The 18,049-nt window shown below is 39.8% G+C and overlaps 7 protein-coding genes and 1 long non-coding RNA gene across 10 annotated transcripts; 5 read left to right on the forward strand and 3 right to left on the reverse strand.

Annotated features, from left to right (window-relative positions):
• Positions 1-15: 15 nt before the first annotated feature.
• On the forward strand, positions 16-2,607 carry LPA3 (Low PSII Accumulation 3). Its single transcript, NM_105964.5, has 12 exons — positions 16-317; positions 415-445; positions 529-621; positions 707-769; positions 874-985; positions 1,067-1,152; positions 1,284-1,342; positions 1,431-1,533; positions 1,630-1,690; positions 1,896-1,978; positions 2,077-2,157; positions 2,245-2,607. The coding sequence occupies exons 1-12, from the start codon at positions 73-75 to the stop codon at positions 2,302-2,304; spliced, it is 1,077 nt and encodes a 358-aa protein (NP_565054.1). The 5' UTR covers positions 16-72; the 3' UTR covers positions 2,305-2,607.
• A 172-nt stretch (positions 2,608-2,779) lies between these two features.
• On the reverse strand, positions 2,780-3,217 carry AT1G73065 (uncharacterized protein). The gene is made up of 2 exons (NM_001334563.1): positions 3,198-3,217; positions 2,780-3,101 (listed from the first exon to the last, which is right to left on the reverse strand). The coding sequence occupies exons 1-2, from the start codon at positions 3,205-3,207 to the stop codon at positions 2,827-2,829; spliced, it is 285 nt and encodes a 94-aa protein (NP_001321501.1). The 5' UTR covers positions 3,208-3,217; the 3' UTR covers positions 2,780-2,826.
• On the forward strand, positions 2,831-5,124 carry AT1G73066 (Leucine-rich repeat family protein; the record flags this gene model as incomplete). The annotated part of the gene is made up of 1 exon (NM_001124119.2): positions 2,831-5,124. The coding sequence occupies one exon, from the start codon at positions 2,831-2,833 to the stop codon at positions 4,625-4,627; it is 1,797 nt and encodes a 598-aa protein (NP_001117591.1). The 3' UTR covers positions 4,628-5,124.
• Positions 5,125-5,285: 161 nt separating this feature from the next.
• Positions 5,286-9,250, forward strand: PEPR1 (PEP1 receptor 1). Its single transcript, NM_105966.2, has 2 exons — positions 5,286-8,553; positions 8,691-9,250. Exons 1-2 carry the CDS (start codon positions 5,559-5,561, stop codon positions 9,065-9,067), a joined length of 3,372 nt encoding a protein of 1,123 aa, NP_177451.1. The 5' UTR covers positions 5,286-5,558; the 3' UTR covers positions 9,068-9,250.
• Positions 9,251-9,262: 12 nt separating this feature from the next.
• Positions 9,263-11,877, forward strand: AT1G73090 (WD repeat protein). 2 transcript variants are annotated; one of them, NM_105967.2, is made up of 8 exons: positions 9,263-9,427; positions 9,667-9,862; positions 10,250-10,312; positions 10,470-10,606; positions 10,731-10,768; positions 10,854-10,899; positions 11,010-11,174; positions 11,482-11,877. In NM_105967.2, the coding sequence occupies exons 1-8, from the start codon at positions 9,310-9,312 to the stop codon at positions 11,637-11,639; spliced, it is 921 nt and encodes a 306-aa protein (NP_565055.1). In that variant the 5' UTR covers positions 9,263-9,309; the 3' UTR covers positions 11,640-11,877. The 2 variants fall into 2 exon arrangements, with proteins under 2 accessions (NP_565055.1, NP_001185389.1); NM_001198460.1 differs by having other exon boundaries at positions 10,386-10,606; positions 11,482-11,812.
• A 352-nt stretch (positions 11,878-12,229) lies between these two features.
• On the forward strand, positions 12,230-15,228 carry SUVH3 (histone-lysine N-methyltransferase, H3 lysine-9 specific SUVH3-like protein). The gene is made up of 3 exons (NM_105968.3): positions 12,230-12,331; positions 12,796-12,894; positions 13,006-15,228. The coding sequence occupies exon 3, from the start codon at positions 13,016-13,018 to the stop codon at positions 15,023-15,025; it is 2,010 nt and encodes a 669-aa protein (NP_565056.1). The 5' UTR covers positions 12,230-12,331; positions 12,796-12,894; positions 13,006-13,015; the 3' UTR covers positions 15,026-15,228.
• AT1G09367 lies at positions 12,395-12,622 on the reverse strand. The gene has a single exon (NR_139612.1). It is a non-coding gene; the product is annotated as an other RNA (long non-coding RNA).
• On the reverse strand, positions 15,167-18,015 carry AT1G73110 (P-loop containing nucleoside triphosphate hydrolases superfamily protein; the record flags this gene model as incomplete). Of its 2 annotated transcripts, NM_105969.3 has the most annotated exons (12): positions 17,548-18,015; positions 17,351-17,436; positions 17,185-17,194; positions 16,943-17,005; positions 16,735-16,848; positions 16,544-16,605; positions 16,389-16,443; positions 16,090-16,291; positions 15,889-15,995; positions 15,761-15,816; positions 15,595-15,687; positions 15,167-15,497 (listed from the first exon to the last, which is right to left on the reverse strand). In NM_105969.3, the coding sequence occupies exons 1-12, from the start codon at positions 17,888-17,890 to the stop codon at positions 15,390-15,392; spliced, it is 1,299 nt and encodes a 432-aa protein (NP_177454.1). In that variant the 5' UTR covers positions 17,891-18,015. The 2 variants fall into 2 exon arrangements, with proteins under 2 accessions (NP_177454.1, NP_001322213.1); NM_001334564.1 differs by lacking the exon at positions 17,548-18,015 and having other exon boundaries at positions 15,390-15,497; positions 17,351-17,526.
• Between the last annotated feature and the right edge of the window lie 34 nt (positions 18,016-18,049).

Genomic DNA, 18,049 nt, shown 5'->3' on the forward strand with positions numbered 1-18,049 from the left:
GAGGTTGTGCAGATTAGACTGTAGCCAGTGTTATCACTACCGTCTAAACACAGAGAGAGAGAGAGAGCAAAAATGGCTATGGCGATTGCGATGTTACCGGCGCTCTTCTCTTCTCCTTCGATTCTAACCAGCAGAATCAGATGCGGAGCCACCGCAAACAGCGGCGGCGCAATCTCATCTACTTCTTCTAATTCCGATCCTAGGAGAGGTGTTCCCTTGTATAAGCCCAAATCATACGAGGTTCTAGCCACTGACGCCGCCAATTCTCTAGCTTTCGCTCTCCAGGATTCAAAATCTCGTTTGGAAATCGATTTTCCGTAATCTCCCTGCTCTTACTCTATCTCAATTATCTGAATTTTGTGCTCTGGGTTCGTGATTTTAATGGCTTCTTTGGCTCTTTTTGTTCATGTGTAGACCTTTACCCAGTAGCATTTCTTCTTACAAGGTAAGCTTTTTTTAACTTGTTACCATTGTGACTTAGTTTTTTAGCGAAATTTTAACTGTGTTGGTTTTGCAAACATTGTATAGGGTTCTTCAGACGACTTTATTGATGCTAATATACAACTGGCCGTGACTGTTGTTCGCAAACTTCAGGAGAAAATCGAGACCAGAGCATGCATTGTAATCTTTCTCCTTCATTACTCTATATATTACTCATCCTTTTTATTTGGTTCTTCTGACCTATGAATGATCAAACATGTTCCAGGTTTTTCCTGACAAGCCTGAGAAGCGCAGGGCTTCGCAACGCTTCAAAGCGGCATTTGATTCGGTACAAATAGAACTTCCACTTTGCTGCAAGTTTTTGCACATGTTAGGAATAAGATATTGAACACTTGGATCTTAACAACGGCTTATTTGTGAGTGTCTCATCAGGTTGATGGCATAAGTATTGGCTCTCTAGATGATATACCTGGTACTTCTGTCACCAATTTCTTTAGGTCCATAAGGAGTACCCTGGACTTTGATTTTGAAGATGAAAACGAAGGTATAGCTAAAACTGTCCTTTTTACTTATTTTAACAGATGGATTATTGCATTTTAGTCATGAGGATTATGTGTTCCTACAGGAACTTGGGAGCCCAAGGAGCCACCGACCCTTTATATATTTATCAATTGCAGCACTCGGGAACTCTCTTTCATAGAGAAGTTTGTGGTATTGAATCCTTTTATCTTTTCTTATCGTTACATGGAACTTGGTTTAGATATATTCACTGTCTATGGTCATTTTTAAATTTTCTTTGTGCCTTCTATATAGTTCTGTAAGTTGTTGGTCTATACTTGCAGGAAACCTTTGCCAGTTCAACCCCAGCTCTTCTGTTCAATCTTGAGCTAGATACTTTGCGGTATTATCACTATTGAGATCTCAGTTTTTTGCGTAACTCAATCTCTCTCGGTTTCCTCACTTGTGGTGACAATTGAATTTTAGTGCAGTGCTGACCTAGGGCTTCTTGGCTTTCCCCCTAAAGATCTGCACTACCGGTTTCTTTCTCAATTTATTCCCGTCTTTTATATCCGAACCAGAGAGTATTCAAAGGTACTATACAATTAGGATGATATTTTCTTAGCGGACCTTTCTTGGCTGCTTACAGAAATGAAGCAGCATAATAGTTGTTTGTGTTGCTTGGCTAAGACAGTGGCAGTGGCACCATTTGTGTTGAACTACAACGGAGCACTTTTTCGACAATATCCTGGTAAATGCTAGACTATTCTTTACAAGACTAAAACAATATATATCATAGCTGTACCTATTTGTATTGTGACTTCCTTGATCACTAAGCATGATGTGATGCTTGTCTCAGTCTCTCTATCAGATTTGCATAATCATTCTCAATTCCAGTGTCCTGAACATGAGAGAGTGTTTTCTCTATCCATATCTGATATGGAAAAAAAATGCAGGGCCATGGCAGGTGATGCTTAAGCAAACTGATGGTTCATTTGCGTGTGTTGCAGAAAGCCCTACTCGTTTCACGCTGGGTGAAGTATGTGCGCTAAAAGCGTTTAACCTTTTGAATATAGTCTTTTTTATCCAATCTCTGGGAAAAAAGTAACAAGCTTTTATTGATGTGGATGCAAACAGACGAAGGAAGAGCTGTTACAGGTTCTGGGACTACAAGAAGAGAAAGGAAGCTCACTCGAGTTCCTGCGCAGGGGATACAAGGTTTAGCACATTGTCTAGATTGTTTTTGTCTCTTTCTTGTATATGCGCATAGAAGCTTAAACTGGTCCGAAACTGATGGTGTTGCAGTCGGCAACTTGGTGGGAAGAGGATGTGGAGCTCGAGGCATCATCTAATTGGCGTAACTGAACGATGGCCAAGTCATGGATTCACACTTTTGGTAAGTTTGTTAAGTCTCTCAAGATTGAGATATTTACACTTGTATATGTGCAAAGTTGGTAGAGAGAGTTTGGGAGATGTTAATGGGAATGATTAAGGATAGTTTCAATATGTTTTCTATATATAACTCAGTCCAATTATGATAGTGTCTGCTCCACCCAAACACAAACGCAGACTATGAAAAATCATAGGAAATGACAAAGAAACTATTTTAGGAATATTTACAATTTAGGTAGAATATCAAAGATCTCCTCAATTTGCTGTATAATGGTCATCTAATTTCCAACTTATCAACTTCCTTGTTAACAATTTAGGTAGAATATCTAAGATCTTCTTTCTATTATTGGCGTCAATCAGATCGATTATAATCTGTCAATATCCTTCAAGGTGTCAATCAAGTTCTATTTTGTTTCCCTCTTTCCTCTCTCCTCTTGCCCTTGTCTCTTTATAACATGCGAGCTCCATTTGTACATTTTTCTTGATTTTCAAGTCTCAGATGGAGAATCTTGGGTTGTTCCAAATTCTTTTGCTATTCTGTCTCTTTGTCTCGGTCCGCATAGTTTCTGTTTCTTGTTTAAATTCAGATGGGTTAACTTTACTCTCGCTTCGGAAGCATTTGGACAAAGTACCACCAGAATTAACTTCGACATGGAAGACTAACGCATCTGAAGCCACTCCATGTAACTGGTTTGGTATTATCTGTGATGATTCTAAGAAGGTTACGTCTCTCAACTTCACCGGTTCAGGTGTTTCAGGCCAATTGGGTCCTGAAATAGGGCAACTCAAAAGCTTAGAGATATTGGATATGAGTTCTAACAATTTCTCTGGGATTATACCTTCCAGTTTAGGGAACTGTAGCTCACTTGTGTACATTGATTTGTCTGAAAATAGTTTCTCTGGTAAGGTCCCCGATACTCTCGGTAGCTTGAAGAGCTTGGCCGATTTGTATCTTTACAGCAACTCTCTTACTGGGGAATTGCCTAAATCCTTGTTTCGCATTCCGGTGTTGAATTATCTGCATGTTGAGCATAACAACCTAACCGGGTTAATCCCTCAAAATGTTGGTGAAGCTAAGGAACTTCTTCATCTGCGTTTGTTTGACAATCAGTTTACTGGTACAATCCCTGAGTCTATTGGAAACTGCAGCAAGCTGGAGATTCTGTATCTGCACAAGAATAAGTTAGTTGGTTCATTGCCTGCAAGTCTCAATCTTTTGGAGAGTCTCACTGATCTGTTTGTTGCAAACAACAGCCTAAGAGGAACAGTTCAGTTTGGCTCAACCAAATGCAGGAATCTGGTGACTTTAGATTTGTCATACAATGAATTCGAAGGTGGTGTCCCTCCTGAACTGGGAAATTGCAGTAGCCTTGACGCTTTAGTCATTGTGAGTGGTAACTTGTCAGGTACAATCCCTTCCTCATTGGGTATGTTGAAGAATCTCACAATTCTTAACCTTTCCGAGAATCGTCTTTCTGGGAGTATCCCCGCGGAGCTCGGGAACTGCAGTAGCTTGAACTTGTTGAAGCTGAACGATAACCAGCTTGTAGGTGGAATACCAAGTGCATTAGGTAAGCTGAGGAAGCTAGAAAGTCTGGAGCTTTTCGAAAACCGGTTTTCGGGCGAGATTCCTATCGAGATATGGAAGATTCAGAGTCTTACGCAGTTGCTAGTTTATCGGAACAATCTCACAGGAAAATTACCAGAGGAAATAACCAAGCTCAAGAATCTCAAGATCGTTACTCTCTTCAACAATAGCTTTTATGGAGTGATACCACCCAATTTAGGTCTGAACAGCAACTTGGAGATTATCGATTTCATTGGTAACAATTTTACAGGTGAGATACCACGAAATCTCTGCCATGGAAAGATGTTGACAGTGTTTAACTTAGGATCTAACCGGCTTCACGGCAAAATACCGGCATCCGTTAGTCAGTGCAAGACTCTAAGCAGATTCATCCTCAGAGAAAACAACCTTTCAGGCTTTCTTCCTAAGTTTTCGAAGAATCAAGATCTTTCGTTTCTCGACCTCAATAGCAACAGCTTCGAAGGACCAATCCCTCGTAGTCTCGGAAGCTGTAGGAATCTCACGACCATCAATCTGTCTCGGAACAAGCTCACGAGGAATATTCCTAGAGAACTTGAGAATCTACAAAACCTTAGTCACCTGAATCTTGGGTCTAACTTATTAAACGGTACGGTTCCTTCAAAGTTTAGTAACTGGAAAGAGTTGACCACTTTGGTTCTCTCCGGAAACCGGTTTTCAGGATTCGTTCCGCCCGATCGCCACTCTTAGAGAGAAGGAAAACAACCATGTATTCCAGTGACATCATATCAAACATTTTTACTATACAACATACTCTCTTTTTTTTCTTTGCTTAAATCGTTGTATACCTTTTCACCATTCTTATTGCCGCTTAGTACATTTTTAATTGATAACACAAAAGTTTCGGTTGATAAGATCCAAATTCATAATATACAAAATTCTTATTTAACATTCAATAAGAAAAAACAAAATTTGCTAATGCTACGATGTTACCCACTCGGAAGCTTACCATAGTCTGTTAGTCATAGTTTGAAAGTCAATTTGGTCAGCTGTAGCTTACGGTTAGGCTGTTCTTATCAAATAACAAAAAGAATGTCAAACACGTATTTTATCGTATTCAATTTAGGGCACGTTGATAACGTTTCCAAAACAATTATTCAATAGTTGGTAATGAAAATTAATGAAAGACCCAAACCTAATGAATGTTAACCACTAATTGACCATTCACCAACCAATTATTTAATGAAATATCTTTGTTAGTTTCGTTATTTAGTATTGTTAACGGTTTCTTACTCTTTTTGACTACATCAGACGGACGTAAAACGACATCGTTGTCGAATATTCAAAAGATTCACAATTTGACAAAGAGAAACAGAGACGACTTGTTTCTAAAAAAACCACGTGTGTCTGAAAACGGAAAAAAAGAAGACTGAATGAGAAACGGCGTGTAAAAAGAAAACGCGTTGAAGGTTAGGCTCTCACAATCGTTGGTATACAGAGAGACCAAACATCTCGTCATAAAAAACGGCAAGAATCATCAGTTACTTTATACCCATCAATCAAGTCTTGTCCTTTTTCTCCTTCTCTCTCTCATACGAGCTTCTTTCCTGCTGATGAGGCTTGAGCTTTAAATTTTCAATCTTGATTGAGATTCTGCATGTTTCTCGATCTTTAAACTCAGATGAAGAATCTTGGGGGGTTGTTCAAAATTCTTCTGCTTTTCTTCTGTCTCTTTCTATCGACCCACATAATTTCCGTTTCTTGTTTAAACTCAGATGGGCTAACTCTACTCTCTCTTCTGAAGCATTTGGATAGAGTACCACCACAAGTTACTTCGACATGGAAAATAAACGCATCTGAAGCAACTCCATGTAACTGGTTCGGTATCACTTGTGACGATTCTAAGAATGTTGCGTCTCTCAACTTCACTCGTTCTAGGGTTTCAGGTCAATTGGGTCCGGAAATTGGGGAGCTCAAAAGCTTGCAGATTTTGGATCTGAGTACTAACAATTTCTCCGGGACTATACCTTCCACTTTAGGAAACTGTACCAAACTCGCTACTCTAGATTTGTCTGAAAATGGATTCTCTGATAAGATCCCAGATACTCTCGATAGCTTGAAGAGGTTGGAGGTGCTTTATCTTTACATAAACTTCCTCACTGGTGAGTTACCTGAATCCTTGTTTCGAATTCCGAAGCTGCAGGTTTTATATCTTGACTATAACAATCTCACCGGTCCGATTCCTCAAAGTATTGGTGATGCTAAGGAGCTTGTGGAGCTGAGTATGTATGCGAATCAGTTCTCTGGTAACATCCCTGAGTCGATTGGGAATAGCAGTAGTCTGCAGATTCTTTATTTGCACAGGAACAAGTTAGTTGGTTCATTACCTGAAAGTCTCAATCTTTTGGGGAATCTCACTACTCTGTTTGTTGGTAACAACAGTCTACAAGGGCCGGTTCGTTTCGGATCACCTAATTGCAAGAATTTGTTGACTTTAGATTTGTCATACAATGAATTCGAAGGCGGTGTTCCACCTGCATTGGGAAATTGCAGTAGCCTTGACGCTTTAGTCATTGTGAGTGGTAACTTGTCAGGTACAATCCCTTCCTCATTGGGTATGTTGAAGAATCTCACAATTCTTAACCTTTCCGAGAATCGTCTCTCTGGGAGTATCCCCGCAGAGCTCGGGAACTGCAGTAGCTTGAACTTGTTGAAGCTGAACGATAACCAGCTTGTAGGCGGAATACCGAGTGCATTAGGTAAGCTGAGGAAGCTAGAAAGTCTGGAGCTTTTCGAAAACCGGTTTTCGGGTGAGATTCCTATTGAGATATGGAAGAGTCAGAGTCTTACGCAGTTGCTAGTTTATCAAAACAATCTCACTGGTGAACTACCTGTGGAAATGACTGAGATGAAGAAGCTAAAGATCGCTACGCTGTTCAACAACAGCTTTTATGGAGCGATACCACCGGGTTTAGGTGTGAACAGCAGCTTAGAAGAGGTTGACTTTATTGGTAACAAACTTACAGGAGAGATACCGCCAAATCTATGCCATGGAAGGAAGTTGAGAATACTCAACTTGGGTTCTAATCTGCTTCATGGTACAATACCAGCTTCTATTGGTCACTGTAAGACCATCAGGAGATTCATCCTTAGAGAAAATAACCTTTCAGGTCTTCTTCCTGAGTTTTCTCAGGATCATAGTCTTTCTTTTCTTGATTTCAATAGCAACAACTTCGAAGGACCAATCCCGGGCAGCCTCGGAAGCTGTAAGAATCTCTCGAGTATTAACCTATCTCGAAACAGATTCACGGGGCAGATACCTCCACAACTTGGGAATCTACAAAACCTTGGTTACATGAATCTTTCTCGTAATCTTCTTGAAGGGTCTCTACCAGCTCAGCTATCTAACTGTGTGAGTTTAGAGCGTTTTGATGTTGGCTTCAACTCATTAAACGGTTCAGTTCCTTCAAACTTTAGTAACTGGAAAGGCTTGACGACTTTAGTTCTCAGCGAGAACCGGTTTTCAGGAGGTATTCCACAGTTCTTGCCTGAGCTTAAGAAGCTGTCAACTCTGCAGATTGCTAGAAATGCTTTTGGTGGTGAGATTCCTTCGTCGATTGGGTTGATAGAGGATCTGATCTATGACTTGGACCTTAGTGGAAACGGATTGACAGGTGAAATTCCAGCCAAGTTGGGAGATCTCATCAAGTTAACAAGACTCAACATATCTAACAACAATTTGACAGGATCTTTATCGGTTCTCAAAGGTCTTACCTCATTGCTACATGTTGATGTCTCCAACAATCAGTTCACAGGTCCAATACCAGATAACTTGGAGGGTCAGTTGTTATCTGAGCCGTCGTCGTTTTCAGGAAATCCAAACCTCTGCATTCCACATTCCTTCTCTGCTAGCAACAATAGCCGCAGCGCGTTAAAGTACTGTAAAGATCAATCTAAAAGCAGGAAGAGTGGCCTTAGCACCTGGCAAATCGTGCTAATAGCGGTCTTATCGTCTTTATTAGTCTTGGTTGTGGTCCTTGCTCTTGTTTTCATTTGCCTACGTCGTCGCAAAGGAAGACCAGAGAAAGATGCTTATGTCTTCACTCAGGAGGAAGGCCCATCTTTGTTGTTGAACAAAGTTCTTGCAGCAACTGACAATCTAAATGAAAAGTACACCATTGGAAGAGGAGCTCATGGAATTGTGTACAGAGCTTCTTTAGGCTCCGGAAAGGTCTACGCTGTGAAGAGACTTGTATTCGCGTCTCACATCCGCGCTAACCAGAGTATGATGAGGGAGATTGATACAATCGGTAAAGTCAGGCACAGGAATCTGATTAAGTTAGAAGGGTTTTGGCTGAGGAAAGACGACGGTTTAATGCTGTATAGATACATGCCAAAAGGAAGTCTTTACGACGTTCTCCACGGTGTTAGCCCGAAAGAAAATGTGCTAGACTGGTCTGCACGGTACAATGTAGCACTTGGTGTCGCTCATGGACTAGCCTATCTACACTATGACTGCCATCCCCCGATTGTTCACCGTGACATCAAACCAGAGAACATACTCATGGACTCAGATTTGGAGCCTCACATTGGGGATTTCGGTTTGGCTCGCCTTCTTGATGACTCAACGGTTTCAACTGCAACTGTTACAGGCACCACCGGCTACATTGCACCAGGTAATGCATCTTCTCATTATACATAGTGGACTTGGTATAATCTGGTTTAGTGTTCAAACCGAGTTAGTTACCGGTTAAAAAAGTCTGTTAGGAAGATACTCTGTTTCTTATTAGCTAATTTCACAATTAAACTGCAGAAAACGCTTTCAAAACCGTGAGGGGAAGAGAATCAGACGTTTACAGTTATGGAGTCGTGTTACTTGAGCTGGTTACGAGGAAGAGAGCGGTGGACAAATCTTTCCCGGAAAGTACAGATATAGTAAGCTGGGTGAGATCTGCCTTGAGCAGCAGCAACAACAATGTGGAGGATATGGTAACAACAATCGTCGATCCGATTCTCGTGGACGAGCTTCTGGATTCGAGTCTTAGGGAGCAGGTGATGCAAGTGACGGAACTGGCACTGAGTTGTACACAGCAAGATCCGGCAATGAGACCAACGATGAGAGATGCGGTGAAACTGTTGGAAGATGTGAAACATCTGGCAAGAAGCTGCTCCTCTGATTCAGTTCGGTAATCTCGTTACTTTGTGCAGAGCAGAAGGAGGAAACTAAAGGACTGTTATCAGTGGTAACGTAACTGGGCTTACCGGTAATGTAACTGGGCCAATAATGTAAAATATGGCTTATTGAAGGCCCAAATATGACGGCCCTTTAATTGTAACCGTGTTTGTTTGTGAAATAAAATCTCGTTTATCAAATTTCTGTTTCCTATTTTATTTTTAAAAAAAGTGTTGGGAAAATTTTCGTTTGGCCGGAGATGAAGATAGGGGCGGTTCAGGAGAGTTGGCTTATACGGACTCCGGTACTTAGGCCGGCGGTTCAAGGCTCAATTCGCCGGAATGGAAAGCCGCAGCTTGAGTTTCCTCTCTCGAACAGTGAGCTTAAGCTCTTCTTTCTTCCATTGAATTTTTTTTTTGGGAACGCATTATCTTGTGCACACTTGTAGTAACTTGGTCTATATCAAATTGAGGTTGAAGATGAAAGTTCAGTTATTTCCTGTGATTTGCAATTTCCTTGTTGATTGTATGTTGTATTTGAGTCTTGTTGGATATGTAAAGAGAACAAAAAGAGAGTGAGAGAGTGAGATTTGTGTGATAAATTTTGGATTTTACAGGGTTGTCTCGTTGTGTGGTTATGGCTGTTCAAGGAGGGAGAGGATATGAATCTCCATGGGATGAAAAACCCTATGAAACTCTTCCTACTGGTAAAAGGGTTTATGTTGATGAATCTGATGTTGTGACGTTTCTTGATCCCCCCAAGGAGTTGATTCCATTGGACCCTGCTTCATATAACCCGGCTGCTTATCTCTGGTTAGTCTGATTTGGTTGATTTAGTTCCAGAATTGATTCATTCTAAGCTAATTGATAGCATATATAACTTAGTCATAACACTAGTGATAGCTATACATCATGGACTATGATTAGGTATTTGCTGCAGTTTCAGTTTACTGTTTCTCTTCCCTTGCTTATGAGGGATTGTTTAGCGTTATATCATGATTAATGTTGCATAGTCTTAGGTTTGCTTTTCAAATTTGTGTACTGTTTAATTACCTGTTGATTCATGATGTTTCATATATTAAACCAAGAGGATCATCAATTGGAGTTATACTACCTGTAGTTCATAAAGTAGCTGTTAGATTTCATCTGACGTATTAGAAAATACTAAGATGACTGTTTAATAGAGTTGATATTTTCCAGGAAAAAGATTGAAGACATCCCCGAAGAGAGGCGCCACCATTTGCTGCAATTATTAGAGCCAAGGTCATTCTTTCTGAATTCTTATATCGATATTTAGCTTTGCTGTCATGTGGTTTTCTTACGTCTCTGGGAAAAGATTGGATTCATATGCCAAAGAAGTTGACATGGAAAAAGAACTTAGAGCATGTACAGTTTTCTTCATGAGAGTGTATGTATGCAGGCTTATATCTAGAGCATGGGAAATAGCAAGCACTCGGTATGAAGATCCAAAGTTAGCTAAAATGACTGCATCCAAGATATTCTCTGCTGGAAATGCGGAAATTCCAGTTGAATACTTCAGCTGCCGAACAAGTCAGGGTAATCCATTTTAGGTCTGAGCCCCTACAAATATAAATGAATGTGTATGTTATAAACGTCTGGTTTTGCATTTTGATGCGTATGTTCTTGACAACATCTAAAGTAATCTTCTCTTATTGGTTAGGTCCACTAATCATATCTTGGATAAATTTCTTCAAGATGGTTAGTCGGACTGATATTACATCCATCCCTATTTCAATCTATCCTGTGCTATCTTTCTTGACATAGTTAATGTGTTACTTGGTAGGCTTTGTTTCGCTCCTACAACGGCCAAATCTATGGGCGAGTTTGTGGTGAGTCCTTATCCAATTAATGTTTCTTTCAAAATAAACAAGTGATATAGTTTCCATTCGCACTTTCTGAGAGTTTAATCTCAAAAATCTGAAGAAATGCAATCGTGCAGGTGGACCGGTAGTTTCAACCCTTGCCAATGCTTTCAGTCCACTATACTTTGAGGTCACAGAAGCAATGGAAGTAATGGCCACAGAAGAACCCTGCGATGTAGCGTGCAAATTCGGCGATGGGCTTCTTGCTATTGAAGATTACCCACAAGGCTTCCCTCGACCAGGTAAGACTCATTGCTTATACTTACTTGAGATTAGCCACTTCCACTTTTCTCTCAAAAGAAGACTATTAGTAAATTCCCACTGTGACCATATAGACAATTCTGAGCGTTACTTTAGCAAAACCTTCTATAAAACCAAAGCGTTTCTATTGAAATATCATTCAGCTTGGAGAAATTGAGCATTTAGTAAAGCAAAACGAGAAACACATAATCATATATGAGTTTATTACTTATACATCTCAGGTTTGAGAGTAGCATATAGACAAAGGTGTCTCTAAACCTCATAGCTTCATTTGTTTTCTCTTTGCAGCAAAACATCCTTATCCATTCAACGACAGTGTCGTCATTTACATACGGCACATCGGTCCAGGTGTATGCGTAGGACAGGCATGGCAAGAAGGTAGAGAACTGCAACAAGTTCCTCAACGATTATGCTCGGACATTCTTATGGTCAAACAATACAGATGAATTAAGAAGGCTTTTGTTAACTTTAGATTCCAAGCTTTTCACATTAGCTTGAAGAGCAATTTGTTCACTTGAGTTAGAAGTTGAAAATGAATTGTTTTGGATCGGTGAGTTAAAACTATCTTAAATTGTGGCCGATTTGGCAATATATGTTGTAAGTAGTAAGATTCTGATTCTGATATCCTTTTAAGACAAATTATACTAGTATTACAAGACTCAATCTTCTTACATAATACAAAATTCAGTTCATGGTTCGAAATTTGGAGTAAAAAGGATTGAAATAATAAAAAAAACATTCAAATATCTTTTGGAAATAACAAGATATATGACTCTGTTTTCATGTATAGATTGTTGTGCATCATCTTTCATTGGTGGTGGATAAAAAAAAAAAAGTGACAACAGTTTACACGAAGACCGAAAGAAAGGAAAGGTAGCAATAGGTTGTGTAAGAAAATTTCATCTCATCATCATTTTCAAGACACAGAATATGGTTTTGACGGCGGAGATGACGCAAACGTGAATCTAACGGACCGTATTCTCTCTGTAACACCAACGTCTTTTGCTTATTTCATCTGTAGCAAATAGTCAAATCTGAAAATGCTTTAATGAAAGGGCGTCTCTGTACACGTAGCCACTTGCTTCTTTCACTCTCTCTCTCTCGTCAGGAATCGTCTCTGCTCTTTCATCATCCTCCGGTCTCTCTCTCCCTCTCTCTAATTCGGAGCGCTAATTTCTGTTTTATCATCTTCTTGAGGGTTCTTCTAGTTGCATAGCTAGGTCTAAATAAAAAAGTAGGGATCTTGATGCAAAAAGGAAACTTTTTTTTCCTGGTTTCCCTAGGCATGAAAGATCTGTTGGTGTTTAGAATTTGTGGGCTTCAATTACTTTGACTTCTAGGTTGATGATTTTGTTACATTTTGGGGGAAGTAATCTATGAACGAAAAGCACAAACTGCTATGTATTCCTTACGAAGCGCTTTTAGATGCATTTAGGTTTTATGCAAAAAGTCCCATAACTTGTTGTCTGATATCAAAGTTTTCATTTTGGGAAGTGAATGTTAAAAGATTTTCTTTATATGTAAATGGATTCGTTTGTATGAAAAAGGTTTTGAATGAAATGCTATTGCAGTAATTGACTCTTTCCACTTTTGGTATAGCAGAGAATTATCACACAAGGTCACTGCAAGGTGTGTACGAGAGGGCTAAAGTAAATGGTGTTGTTGTGATATTCATCTTATTTTTGACAGCTTGAAATAGAGGTACATGGGAGATTAAGTTGTACTGTCAATATTTTACAAGCTAATCTAAGCTTTGGTTAGTACTTTTAGTCCAAATGTTGGTTCTTATTTCCTTTCTTCTTACTTTGACAGGAGTTTAGCAATGCAAGGAGTTCCTGGATTTAATACTGTTCCAAATCCTAACCATTATGACAAATCAATAGTGTTAGATATTAAACCGTTGCGAAGTTTGAAACCTGTTTTTCCAAATGGTAATCAAGGTCCACCTTTTGTTGGTTGTCCACCTTTTGGTCCTTCCTCATCTGAGTATTCTTCTTTCTTCCCATTTGGAGCACAACAACCAACGCATGATACTCCAGATCTCAACCAAACTCAGAACACGCCTATTCCATCATTTGTTCCACCTCTTCGATCGTATAGAACACCTACTAAAACAAATGGCCCCAGCAGCTCCAGTGGAACTAAAAGAGGTGTTGGTCGACCTAAGGGAACTACTAGTGTGAAGAAAAAAGAGAAGAAGACTGTGGCCAATGAGCCTAACTTAGATGTTCAGGTAGTGAAAAAATTCAGTTCAGATTTTGACAGTGGGATCAGTGCAGCAGAGCGAGAAGATGGAAATGCGTACTTAGTAAGTAGTGTATTGATGCGTTTTGATGCAGTTAGGAGGCGGCTCAGCCAAGTAGAATTCACAAAGTCCGCTACTTCTAAAGCAGCAGGTACTCTGATGAGCAATGGGGTGCGGACAAACATGAAGAAGAGAGTTGGGACGGTTCCTGGAATTGAGGTTGGAGATATCTTCTTTTCCCGGATAGAGATGTGTTTAGTGGGTCTTCACATGCAGACTATGGCTGGCATTGACTATATAATTAGTAAGGCCGGTTCAGATGAAGAGTCTTTAGCAACTAGCATTGTTTCATCTGGACGTTATGAAGGTGAAGCTCAGGATCCTGAGTCATTAATTTACAGTGGACAAGGCGGCAATGCAGACAAGAACAGACAAGCATCTGATCAGAAGCTTGAAAGGGGTAATCTAGCATTAGAGAATAGCTTGAGGAAGGGAAATGGAGTAAGAGTCGTAAGAGGGGAGGAGGATGCAGCTTCGAAAACAGGAAAGATCTATATCTATGATGGGCTTTATTCGATCTCAGAGTCATGGGTAGAGAAAGGGAAATCTGGTTGCAACACCTTTAAATATAAATTGGTGAGACAACCTGGTCAACCACCTGCGTTTGGCTTTTGGAAATCTGTTCAGAAGTGGAAGGAAGGTTTGACTACAAGACCAGGCCTGATCCTTCCAGATCTCACCTCAGGAGCTGAAAGTAAACCTGTTTCACTTGTGAATGATGTTGATGAGGATAAAGGGCCTGCTTATTTTACCTATACCTCCTCTCTGAAATACTCAGAGACCTTTAAACTAACTCAGCCTGTAATTGGTTGTTCCTGCAGTGGTTCATGTTCACCAGGAAATCATAACTGCTCTTGTATCAGAAAAAATGATGGTGATCTCCCTTACCTTAATGGGGTTATACTCGTTTCCCGGAGGCCTGTGATATATGAATGTGGCCCAACGTGTCCTTGTCATGCCAGTTGCAAAAACAGAGTGATTCAGACAGGACTGAAATCCCGCCTGGAAGTGTTTAAGACAAGAAACCGCGGTTGGGGTTTACGTTCGTGGGATTCCTTACGTGCTGGTTCTTTCATATGTGAATATGCTGGTGAAGTCAAAGACAATGGCAACCTTAGAGGAAACCAAGAAGAGGATGCGTATGTCTTTGACACATCGCGTGTTTTTAACTCGTTTAAGTGGAATTATGAGCCTGAGCTTGTAGATGAAGACCCTTCAACTGAAGTTCCCGAAGAGTTTAATCTCCCATCACCACTCCTAATCAGTGCCAAGAAATTTGGCAATGTAGCTCGGTTCATGAACCATAGTTGCTCTCCTAACGTTTTTTGGCAGCCAGTTATTCGTGAAGGAAACGGTGAATCAGTTATCCACATTGCTTTCTTTGCCATGCGTCATATCCCTCCTATGGCAGAATTGACATATGATTATGGGATTTCTCCTACATCCGAGGCCAGAGATGAGAGCCTTTTACATGGACAGAGGACATGTCTCTGTGGATCTGAGCAATGTCGTGGTTCATTCGGATGATCTGAGAGTTTGAGACTGTTTATCTAATTAACACAATCCGTTTGAAACCATTTATATTGTCACAGGACAGAAAGTATGTGTGTAGCAGAGTAAGTGGTGGCTTTTGTTCTTCTTCTTAACGTAATAGTGGTTGCCGTTTTTGAAAACTGTGTATTGTTATGTGAATGCATACACATCTAATATATTGTTTATGTATTAGCACCACATCGGCTTTAGGTTCAAAATGCTCATGGTTTTAGTATAAACAAACTCTATAGAGTGATTCGGTTAATCTTTTTAAGCTTTTGTAACAACTTATCAGGATTCAGCTGAGTGTTCCTCGAAAGTCACTTTAAGAATGAAAAAAATTGATGTTTGTTTGGTATCAATCGTCCATGTTCTTCATGTACTCCTTGGAAAGCTTTGTTTCCATAATAAGTTTCTGTTCATTTATGAGTGAGTACCCTGATTCCAGCAATGCTTCCACCGTTTGCTGTTCACACGATATCATCAGTCAATCTTAAGTGGAGCCAAAGCTTAAAGGTTTTGAGAGAGAGAGAGATCATTGAGAAGTCTGTAAGCATTTTTACCTCAGGGGCAGTGAATTGAGGAACCTCTTGGGTCTTTTTACGTCTGAGAAGAACTTTCCCTAGAGTCTCCATTCCTCCAGCTTCATCTACCCACTGTAACAACAAAAAGATTAGCCCTTTCACTGCAGAGTTTTAATCATTAACAGCTGGTTCGTGCTGAAGTTACCTTGAGGATAGACCTATCATATGTGCGTGACCTCAAAGCTCCATAGAAGTCAAGTGCTGCCACAAAGATAGAAATCATAACGAACTGTACCTTTTTTAGTTTCTCATTCTAGATAGTAAACTATTTACCTTGATTTGGAAACTTATCTACAATGCTTATAACATCTTTCCGCGATATACCATCTTTCTCGTACATTCTGCTAACAATGTTTACGATATCTTCACGAGTTGGCTGCCTGTTTTTTTTTTAGCATCAAACACTTCAGTTTGTTGTCAGAAAAGATTCCACAGTTGCAGGAAAATGGATTGCAAGCTATGTATCATGATTACCAGTAGAACTTCTCCATTCTTCCTTCACGGATCAGTGGAGCATACAGTGTAGAGAAATCGTTCCCTGTGACAATTAGAGGAACTCTGTTTACCATGTCAGCTTCTCTCCATTCTTGTCCTACACTTACCCTTGTAGGATTATCCGCAAGATTCATCAGGGTACCAACAACTATCTGGTTGTTTACTGTCATTTGCGTTTCCCCTAAACCAAGAGCCAAAACCTCAGTTATGATAATCTTTGCGGATCAAAAGCAGAGTCACAACATAGCTCAAAGTTATCTGGGGTTGACATTATTTACCAAATCTACCAAGGCCAGCATCAATATCATTGATCATGAGAACACTCATCTTTCCCTGCATTATCAAAATCATCATCAAAGTTCATTCCAAACCCATATAGATAAATAGGTTAAGTAAGACTGGGGAATGGGAATGGTAAAGAAACGCTTCTAACTTGATTCTGAATGACTTGTGAAGCTGTTCGATAGCGGTCACGTATGAGTCTCCCCGGTTCACCTGTTAGGGAATATTAGAAAGATCAGAACTTTCAATAGCACTATGGTCAGTGAAACCAACCAGTTCCTAGGAAATGGTTTACTACATAGTCACGACGATATGGGAGTAAACAAAGTTGGAAAAAATCACCAGCTCTATCAGATTCCAACTCTCCTGCAGACATTATAACTGGTTCAACTCCCATTGTTTTGAATATAAGTTCAGTCTGAAATGTTTTGCCTTGTCCTTTACCTCCCCATATACCTAAGCAGCCATAAAAAAACACATCCATGTTCAAGAGATGGTTGCAAAATTTCAAACACTGCTACTAAACAGAGAAGAAGAAGGCATTCATTACCTAAAATCAATGGGATTTTTATATTTAGAGAAGGAGCAAGGTAGTTCTTCACAATGTGGACCGCTGCAGAAAACATGCGAAAATCGCCATATTAAGGTAAACAGAAAGGAAGAAAGAAACATCACAAATGAATCAAAAGTTCCAAACTTTAGGCAGTCAAATATGAACCCTATCATCCAATTTGTTGTTACTGATGTATTCCTCTAATCTTCTTCACCAAGGCTTAGTTCAATATGACTTACCAACTTTATCCTGTCAAGAAAGAAGACACATGTTCTTATAAGAAAACTTGGTGACATATTCCCACAAATCAAAGCTTAGTTTGAAAGCATTTTAACAAGATAAATAGATAATCATTAATTAGGATATCTTCAAAATGAGATTACAAGAAGAAGAATAAACATTTACCAGAAACGATGGAGCAATGTAATAATCTCCTTGAAGATGTTCAAAGGACCTCGTCGCCTTCTGACGGTAATCAAACACAATATCAGCTGCAAATTCACAGATATACACAAGTTCTGTCAACTCCACAATCAGAGTCATTGTACTTATCCAAATTCCAAAATATAGGATTTTTCAAAAAGAAGAAAAAGAGACTTAACAATCTTTTCCAAGGAAGTCTCCAATGAATACATCATCGATCATGCCGCTTCGTGCCCCAACGGCTATGTTAACATTATCCGATTCCGCGCCAAGCCTATAGAGATAATCCTTCCCTTCTGAATCTTTAACTTCCCATGACGATTGCTCCGACAACTTCTTCCGCGGCTTTGCGCCACCATCGTCATTAGCCACTTTGCCGCCGTCATTAGAGGAGGGTTTCGAGCAAACGATTGAAGAGAGTTTTCTGGTATTGATTAAAGTAGCATTGAACGAGGAAGAAGAAGAAGAAGAAGATTGTAAAGGTGGAAACTTGAAACGCAGAGATATGTTTGCAAGCGCCATTAACCCACCAAATCACTTCACAATTAAAGCTTCTACCTTTTTCCCTCAATTTAATAAAAAAAGATTTATACTTTTCTCCCAAAGATAGGATTTTGAAGAAGAAGAGCCATTTGTTCTCGTCTGATAGTGGCTAATTCTGTGGTTCTTGAAGTCAAAAGA

This window comes from Arabidopsis thaliana, assembly GCF_000001735.4.
Source record: "Arabidopsis thaliana chromosome 1 sequence".
Lineage (NCBI taxonomy): Eukaryota > Viridiplantae > Streptophyta > Magnoliopsida > Brassicales > Brassicaceae > Arabidopsis > Arabidopsis thaliana.

Coding starts and splice junctions, on each gene's coding strand:
- LPA3 (NM_105964.5), top strand. CDS start 73: ATGGCTATGGCGATTGCGATGTTACCGGCGCTCTTCTCTTCTCCTTCG. Junction 986..1,066: donor TTTTGAAGATGAAAACGAAG/GTATAGCTAAAA, acceptor GTGTTCCTACAG/GAACTTGGGAGCCCAAGGAG. Junction 1,534..1,629: donor GAACCAGAGAGTATTCAAAG/GTACTATACAAT, acceptor TGCTTGGCTAAG/ACAGTGGCAGTGGCACCATT.
- PEPR1 (NM_105966.2), top strand. CDS start 5,559: ATGAAGAATCTTGGGGGGTTGTTCAAAATTCTTCTGCTTTTCTTCTGT. Junction 8,554..8,690: donor CACCGGCTACATTGCACCAG/GTAATGCATCTT, acceptor ATTAAACTGCAG/AAAACGCTTTCAAAACCGTG.
- AT1G73090 (NM_001198460.1), top strand. CDS start 9,310: ATGAAGATAGGGGCGGTTCAGGAGAGTTGGCTTATACGGACTCCGGTA. Junction 9,863..10,249: donor AACCCGGCTGCTTATCTCTG/GTTAGTCTGATT, acceptor GATATTTTCCAG/GAAAAAGATTGAAGACATCC. Junction 10,900..11,009: donor AATCTATGGGCGAGTTTGTG/GTGAGTCCTTAT, acceptor GCAATCGTGCAG/GTGGACCGGTAGTTTCAACC.
- SUVH3 (NM_105968.3), top strand. CDS start 13,016: ATGCAAGGAGTTCCTGGATTTAATACTGTTCCAAATCCTAACCATTAT.